The sequence below is a fragment of the Aplysia californica genome, unplaced genomic scaffold, assembly GCF_000002075.1.
Source record: "Aplysia californica isolate F4 #8 unplaced genomic scaffold, AplCal3.0 scaffold00487, whole genome shotgun sequence".
Taxonomy (NCBI): Eukaryota; Metazoa; Mollusca; class Gastropoda; order Aplysiida; family Aplysiidae; genus Aplysia; species Aplysia californica.
In genome coordinates, this window is record NW_004797757.1 from 259,829 (window position 1) to 269,116 (window position 9,288).

Below are 9,288 nucleotides of genomic sequence, written 5' to 3' on the forward strand. Positions count from 1 at the left end.
TGGGGGGGAGGGGGGTTGGTACTGTTTGCAGAAAACTGTTCGGGAAATTAACTAATTTTGTTGTTGTTGTTGTTGTTGTTGTTGTTGTTGTTGTTGTTGTTGTTGTTTCATTTTTTTCTTTTCAGCCAGGCCCTTGTTTGGGTGCCAAAACAAGTGAAATATTTTACTTATAGACAGACAGACATTATTACACTCGCTAATGATAATTGTACGAAGTTCTAGGTGTGTGAGACTGATAGTTCGGTGAAAATAATACCAATTACATTAACGTGTAACGAAGAAATATTTGGAGGGAAAATCGACCCGTTATTCCAATGTCAGAAATCCTCGCTACATCAACGCTGTGTGATTAAGCAAGCGTGTTATTCTAGTGTGCTTCAAATACAAGGCATTGACATACCGCTTCTTTGGAGCATCGGTTAGGCGCTTCACTGTCGCACACAGGAGATTCGAGTCCGATTCCCTGGTGTTGAGAATTTTGATTGAGTAGGTCACACTTTCTACTTTATCGATGGGGGCGTAAAAATCACCTATATTACCATATCAATTAGCCTTAACTATTTACATGTAACCTGTATGCACTGAATGCTTCTCAGGAAGTTGAGATTGTTTAAGAATGCTATGAGGTCTGCTGGAGTAATAATATCGATTGGAAAGCGTATAGAGCTTGCTGTTGAACGGGAATTAGTGCAAATGCTATCTGTTATAATCCCCCAGCTATCACGGTGTTGCGGACTACTCACTTTTGCAGGCTGTTTAGGAGAAAGACGTCAATGACGTCCCCGAACAAGGAGATGTTGTAGGGGGGTGCAACTCCCAGCATCAAAGCACCAATGGTTCCGATGAACATCAGCAGCTTGGCAAGCGGAGTCGCGAATTTAAACTGAAGTAGGAAGGAAGAGAAAACGTGTCATCTGATATAGACATGGTGATAAAAGTAAAGTAAAGCCCCCAACCCCCCGCCCCACTTCGAACTGCTACACCTAGTGCGCAACGTCCAAGATCACAGCATGGTAACAGCTGTATATATTAGAAAAAAAAACAGCTCGGACTGTGGTCGTTGTGATACACCAGAGCAAAAAAAGAGGGGGAAGGGGCTATACTTTATTTCTAAACATAGATCGAACTACAATGTGAGCTGAAAAATTAATTAAAATGCAAATGTGCACAGATCAAATATCTTGAGAAAGCGTCGGTAAGTCCCCCCCCCCCCCCCCCCAAGCAAGGATAAATACAATAGCAACAAAAGACAATAAATAAATAAATAACATCATGACCAAGGAATCTAAGGTTGACTCTACTCAAACTTGAGTTTTCTTGATGTTATAATAAAAGGCTTTATTTCAAGGAATATCCCTTTTAAAATAACAAAAAATCCATCTCCAATAAGTTGTGTCTATTACCTACGCCTCCTTGTGTAATATTTTACGCCATAATTTAACTAACTGAATAGACTGTGGGAATAGCAAACGGATTTGTGAAAATAACTTTGTTTGGGTTGTTTGTTTGTTTTTTGTTGTTGTTTTGGGGGTTTTTTGGTTTGTTTTGCGTTTGTTTGTTTTTTTGTGTTTTTTTTTTGGGGGGGGGGTACTCATTAGAACCGCCAAGGGTTAAACATACTCGGTATGGTATTAGACTGAGGGCGTGGGAAGTTAACAGGGAATTGAGGTGGGTGTGGATTCGGACGGTGGAAAAGCCGCTCTGAAATTGTCCGAGAATACAACATTGATCCAGCCAGCACTTACCAGTTCCAAAGGTCCAACGGTCCTATCCACCTCACTTTTCTCCACACCGCCATCCTTCCCGCTTCCAACAGAAATTTCATCGCAGAAATCACAACCTTCGGTGCCTTTTCCGTTCCTCGTGATCTCCAACTGTTGTGAGCCTGGCTTAGGCTCCGCGATACCATTTTGCGCTGTACCCTTTCCGTTTTGAAAAGGAGCATCTGGTTTCCCATGTCCGGTGGCTGTACTTGTCCCGTTCGTGTGTTTCCCTCCGTTCATCATTATGTCAACTCCGCCGGGATCGGCATCGACTTGTGTGTTCAGTCGTTTTATGTTCGTGAGGGATACCTCGTTCTGGTGCTTTTTCTTCGTCATCTTGTTTTCGAGATGGGATTCTAAAGTAGAAAAGGAGTCTGAACTACGTGGAACAAGAATTCCTTGTGTTTGTTGATCAGAAGTGAATCTTGTATGTTAGTCTGTCTACCGGGCTGTTGTCTGAAGTAGAGAAAGAAAAACACGGTTGTTTATTAGTATTACATGTTTTTACTTATATGTGTTTGTTTGATTGAAGTCATCTACAGCTACACATAACAATAAATTGTACACAAACTGGACGATCTATCGATCGTATGACAAATTTTTACATGCCCAAAAATTGTACAAAATGTGGGCGATTGGACGACGGTTCGGAGACTCGGTCGAGAAATCAAGCGCTGCTTGATATTTTTGGACGATCTCGGTGGGATTTGGTGGAGACTAATGCTGTGACATTTAGAATCACTTTGAACTTAGGGCGCAAAATTTTAAAAATAATTTTCGCAGCTGAAAACAGATTTCATATTCGGAATCAGCGTGTCAAAATATGCAATATACCGCACGGAGAACCTGATTTTATGAGATATTCTCTAGCAGTTTTACTTTATTAATGGTCGTTAATAGAGAAGTTGTGTATCAAGATCACCGGTGCGTTGTGCATCTGTAGTCAAGTCAAAGCTTCTACACACAGCTCGGTACGTGTACGGTATGATCATCCTTTTCTAAAGACACTGTTCTGAAAATTATTAAAATGTTCCAGAAGGGTGGGTGGTTGGTGGGTGCTCTTGAGTGGTTTACTCTTTCTATCCTATCAAACATTTGTCAACCTCATCTCTTCTTCTTTTTCTTGTGTTTGTCACCCTCTTGTAACACCTCTATCTCCGGTTCTTATGAGACTGTATCGTGTTGCAAGTGTCGTAAACTCTTAATAAAACTTTAAAATGCACCGGCCCCACGGATGTCTGGAAAATTAAACCCGAAGACTACCATACTATACAATTAAGAGGAAGGACATACGATCACCTATCTTTAAAAATGAATGAAGCAACTAAAGACTAATTGTGATTAGAAGAATAAAGAAAGAACTGAAAAAGCATGGGACCTTTCAGCTGTCAAGTGCAGGACTGACGATGTCCACCTCTGAAAGGAGGTTTGTGTGTGTCTTCTTCTTCTTCTTCTTCTTCTTCTTCTTCTTCTTCTTCTTCTTCTTCTTCTTTTTCTTCTTCTTCTTCTTTTTTTTGCTTGAGCTCAGGGGTAGTTGACTGCTGGTTCTTCAGCCTGCAGTGCAACTGAGTTTTAAGTATGTGGCCGTTTTTTACCTCGACTGCAATATTTTCCTTTCTGGTAGGAATTAATTTTGAATTTTGCACGGTGGCGGCCGAAACCTACTCTTACATATATCGACCTTAGGACCACTAAGGGATCTTTAACGTTGTAAAAACAATACTTTACAACTCTAGCGCGAATACGTTCTTCGTATAGCCTACTTAACAATTATGAAATGGGAACAACGGTAGTAAAGAAATTGTAAAGAAAAAGGATAGACCTACTGACTGATTTGTTTCACCATCTTTTGGCCGCGTGACAACAGACTCGACTGTCAACGTTAAGATCTTACCATTATAGCGATTCCAAATGACCCACCGAAAGTAAGCCCCCCTTTTGCTTTTTTATATGGAAAGCCGACACCTGGGGAGCTCAAAAGTGCAATTCACAATACAATAGCGGTGCACCTGTATACGTCCCACATCGTCATTTCACAACCCGTTTTCGTCCCACTTTCTTCCGCCGCGATTTATACCCGTTTGCGTCCCACATTTGCAATATATATATGGTATATCCCATTACCTATCGATACCTATCGACCCTCCCCTTCCCATCCTCTCTCTCTCTCTCTCTCTCTCTCTCTCTCTCTCTCTCTCTCTCTCTCTCTCTCTCTCTCTCTCTCTCTCTCTCTTTCTCTCTTTCTCTCTCTCACTTTCTCTTTCTCTCATTCTCTCTCTCTCTTTCTTTAATGTGCAGGAGCGCTGATTTTTTCCGAGTGGTACCATACTTAATCTCTGCTATTTTCTGGAAATTTCAGCCTATCACCTCATGAGTCAGTGGCAGACTGACTATAAACAACAAGCAAAGTTTTGCCGTGGTTTATTACAATTTTTTAACAAGAGTTTTATTACAAGGATTTTTACCGGAACTGTTTTATCAAAGACATTTATTCTGTAAACTTCTAAAATAAATTTTCATCCAGCACGAAATCCTATTTCCACCTCCCTGTTGATGTGGTTAGAAAACAATTAATTATTATTCTCCAGGCATCGTAAAACAGTTTCGGGATCGGGGTGACCGTTACACCTATTTAAAAAATCTAATTAATTTGTGCCGAAAACGGGTAGGCTACGAAGAAATTCAAACATGAAAATAGTGGGACAAAAACGAGTTCTCCCTACGATAGAGGTTTCTATTCACGTGCGTTTTCTCCTCAAGGACGCCCAAAGTCAAAGGTAGACAAAGCAGGTCTCTGAGGCGTGTCAAAGTGCAGAAAATACCCAACACACTCCCTGCTCGGGTAGTGGTGACGTAGCATTACTCCATCTTACGAACTATTCTCCAACGGACATTGACGACTCGCTCGCTCTTAGCGTTGGAAGGGATGACGAATGGCTTATAGGCGGTGCACATTGGAGAATCGGTTCGGCTCGGTTCAGTGCACACGACAAATAGGCTTCAGCCTCAGTTGTATCAAATGACCAGGGAATTAACAAAACACCGTTGTACAATGCCTTCCAGGGCTGCTTGTCGCATATAACGGTTACTATGCTGCTGTTTCCTCGAATCTCATTAATACGGTAATCAATAGATCTTGAAGATCTACAGAGTCTATTTTGTTTGGTTTTGGCATTAAGATCGGAAAAGCCTGACCTTGACATTGCAATGTCACGATGGTCACATGACTCGTAAGCTACAAGCCTTGTTGTGATTGGCCTTACACAAACTGTTCATCTGACTTGCGATTTTAAAAATAAAAGCGTTTTGTTTTTTTAAACTCATCATCGGTTTGTGACACGACGGTAGCTTTTGTCTTTCCATGGAAGAAAAATTTGCAAACCTTGACTATTGAACCGAACCGAACAGAACTGAACTGAACTAAGCCGAGCCGAGCCGAGCGGAGCTGAGCCGAGCCGAGCCGAGCCGAGCCGAGCCGAGCCGAGCCGAGCCGAGCCGAGCCGAGCCGAACCTATGAATGGGCACCGCTTATGAAGCAGAAGAGACAACATGTGGGGGGGGGGGGGTATGGAATAGGCCATTGAATTAAACAATAAGTAAGCAACAAACAATGCTTCTAAAGTGGAGGCGTTGAAAAGCGAGGGAGAGTTTTATCTGTCTGCACCTTAAATTCAACTTTGATTTTTTGGTGTTACCTCAACCGTGGCATTGGTTCGATAGGCAAATTTCTAAAGCATGAACGAAACTTACCTTGCTACAATTAATCTGTTACGCCCCCATTAACCCTGTTTTTATTATTCAAAATGCTGCCCGTCTGCTGATGCCTTGAGGAGTGGAGAATGTAGGTCTACCAACCCAGATAAAAGACGCAGATTTTCTATATGAATATATTTTTCGATAAAAGACATTGTTTTCTACGAAAGCAGTTTCATCGAGTGGTAATCGAAATCACGTCGATAAGCATTATACCCAGTGCACAATGCAAATAGAATTCATCTGTTTCAGTTGAGGCCGGCGAGATGTTCCTTCATAACGAACAAATCTTTTTCTTTTCCCTTAAATTGCAGAAAATGCAAAAATATTATTTAACTTTCAGTGTAGAAACAAGTTTGTTGCTATCTTTTTGGGTTGGGTTTTTTATTAACACAGGAAAAGTATATGACGAAAAAAGGGAGTGCTATCTTTAACAATGTTTTGGGATTGTTCATTTGCTTGTCTGCTCGTTTGTTTATTTGGTTGGTTGGTTGGTTGGTTGGTTGGTTGGTTGGTTGGTTGGTTGGTTGGTTGGTTGGTTGGGGGGGGAAGTTTAAGACACAATGTAACTCAATTAGGAGGGAGGTTTCGAACCTGTCTGTCAATGAAAGGGACCCACCGTCCTAGCAGAAAGGCAGAGACGTGTATGGTTCTATAAAAATTAAACTTCGTACTTTTGAAAAGCACAGGGTGTTATGAGACAGAAGAAAAAACTTGCTGGCTCTTTTAAGTATAAATCTAATAATATGTACTTTCCTAATTTTTTAGGCAGGATACTAATTTACAAAATTATGTCAAGATATTACTTCCGACATTTTTCATGAACACAAAGCCTTGCATACTTTGAAGATACATGTACAACATTTGAGGGTGTTTAAAAGGCTGTTAAATCTTTTCAAAGCCATAACGTATAAGAATGCTTCATCCGTGAAGAGAGCAATAACTGTAATAAATAGATGCTTATTTTCTGGTTGACTGCCAGAGTAAAACATTACTCCTTCCCCCCCCCCCCCCCAAAAAAGAGGGGGGGGGGCATCATGATCTGGCTGAGGTGTATGAATCAACAGTCTGGCGTACCCCAGCACGGGACGTATCTTGCCAAGAATCAAACCCAAATACTGTACTGTCAGAAATATATATACTATGCCGTTCAAAACACTTGCCAGGCATCCACGTTGTATTGTGAATCTATGTTAAACTGTGTTTCACAACACTGATCGTAATGTGTGTGTGTGGGAGGGGGGGGGGGGGGGGTGTCTAGCATCTAGTCTTCTGTTAGGCCAGTTAAAAGGTCGGGGTGAGTGAGAACTGGGAGGAAAACTGGGACGAGGCCGAAACAAATATTTTTGTGGACAAAATGTAATTGTACTGTGTGTGTGTGTGTGTGTGTGTGTGTGTGTGTGTGTGTGTGTGTGTGTGTGTGTGTGTGTGTGTGTGTGTGTGTGTGTGTGTGTGTGTGTGTGTGTGTGTGTGTGTGTCGAGCGCTTATGTGACCTTATACAGGGTGCCCTCTACGGCTGGGATCGGCTGATCGAGCCGATCGCCCGACTCGATCGCCTCAAAAACAAACGTGTTTGTTTTCAGTTTCAGGAGATCGAGTTGGGCGATCGGCCCGATCCAGCCGTAGTGGGCACCCCGTTTAATGCTGTTGCGAGCAGAGCACCGTACAACACCTACCAAAACATATTATGTATGTAGGTATTATTTGGGGGCTGGGGTCGGATGGTGGTTACTAAAATGTAAGCAAAAGTAATTTTCAAACTTTAGAAATGCTATAGCTCGTGTATCTTGGTCATTGGATCATAATTCAACATGCAACCCTTGCCGTTCAAATGTGCGACTTCATCTAAGTGAAAAGCACTTGTGCGTTAGGAGAGAAAACTGACCTTGAACAAATGAAAGTACATCTTGGAACGAAAAGCGTTAGGCTCTATATGTTCCATGTAGCTTGTATGCAACTTGAAGAACAAACAACCTACAGAAAACAACTTTTTCAGTGGTGTACACCCAACGAAAAGTGGATGTGATGGTTCTTGTATTTAACCGCGTTGTTGTTCTAAATTGGTGTCTTTGTTGGCGACGGTAGTGGTGATGTTGTAAGTGGTGTTTTTATGGTTAGTTATGACGATTCTGGGACACGTGAATAGACATTAGGGCCTTGAACATCTAGCTATTACTGGCAAACCTGAAGGTAAACGAGTAAGGGGTAGACCCAGAGCAACTTTTTAAATATTATTTATTTAGTACCGGTAGAGGTTTCACGGCACTTGCAACTGCTTAAGGTCATGTGAGCGTCAAGGGGTGGATGTCAACAGAGAAGTCTTTACAGGGAATCGGGCTTACTGAACTCTGCTCAACTCTCTAACTTCAACAGCACTAAGTCTGTTTCGACTTTCAAGGTACCCCGGAAATAGCTGGTCACAAGAGTGTGACAAACATACAAAAGAAGTAGAGGTAAAATGACAATAGTAAGGATTAGGAAAGAAAAAGCAACTGTTCCCTGTTGTAGAACAGGCACAGTTATGAGCGTGACATTAATGAATCAGCCCGTTCATAATTCTACTTTGCATGATCGAGAAATGTCCCCCCCATTGGGAATGGCCTAAAGACATTTCAGTCAGTGGCACCGCCCCCCCCCCCACCCCACCCCGAACAACTTCTTTGTAAATCTTAAACAGATGGAAGACAGGGAAAGATCAGGGTAATCGTATTAACTCTTTTAGAGCAGCCGAGCAAAGGAACAAATGCAGAACCTTGATCGCCGATGTTTGTCGCAGATCTAGCACTTGATGAATTTGATTAGTGCTATTATTCTTTTTCATTATAATTTACGAATGCAATACTTGGAGGTAACACCCCTTTCAACACGGTGAGGGCATTGAAGGTGCGGGCGCCCTGACTCCAACGTCCTTCTCCAATAGGACCAAACCACGTCGAAGGAAACAGTTGAAGAAATCTCCCCAAACAAAGTAGATTCAAAAACACCGTCTTTGGAATAAAGACCCAGGTTATCCACACCAAGGGTCAGTGTTGTGTGAACAGAGCCTAGAGTCGCTCTCATATTACCTTCGTCGACAACACATTTTTTAAAAACCCGCCAAGCTATGAGAATAACTTTATCAACGCGTAGCTGTCGTTTGGCCTGTTTGTGTTCCACGTTTTTAAAAAAAACTTACTAGCTACCTTAGAATTACATAGTTCTATCTGCTCAGTACCTAGTTTTGATATATTTGACGTAAAGAATTTAGGGTTTTTACAACATGCCAAGCTTTTTCGAACGCAATTCTTTGAAATCTTGGTCATGACGTCGAATTGAATAATCTTACGATTTTGATGGAGCAGAAAAAACCTTGGGTTTCTGACGTCACTGTCTTGGTGAACTCAAAACGACCAGAAATGTCAGTTAGATTTTTGTAGTTCTAAGGTAGCGCATTGGCATCTAGTAAGAAATAATTAATACGCACTGGTGCGTTTGTAGTAGATTATCTCCTACGTATTTTCTCATCTGCAATCAATGACTGAGCAGGATCGACAAGCAATTGTTTAATAGTTTACGCCCCCACTGACACAATTTAGATGATGAAGAAAACGTGCTACTTCAACTCTGGTTGTCATGGCCAATCCAGGAAATTGACAACTCTTCACGTCTTCTGCTTGCACCGGCGAAGAACCTAAGCACTACACCATAAGCGCCGGTCGACAGATAACTAATTTTATATCCGAATAATGTTACATTATACGTATATATTATATACAATATAGTTACATGTAT

At 41.6% G+C, this 9,288-nt stretch overlaps 1 protein-coding gene across 1 annotated transcript in view; it reads right to left on the reverse strand.

The window, feature by feature from the left end:
- The window catches only part of LOC101858209 (ATP-dependent translocase ABCB1), a gene marked incomplete in the record, with an annotated part of 52,603 nt that overhangs the window by 39,785 nt on the left and 3,530 nt on the right, over positions 1-9,288 (reverse strand). The window contains 2 exon segments of the mRNA XM_013086635.2: positions 744-883; positions 1,746-2,219. Coding sequence (XP_012942089.1) covers positions 744-883; positions 1,746-2,099 — 494 coding nt within the window.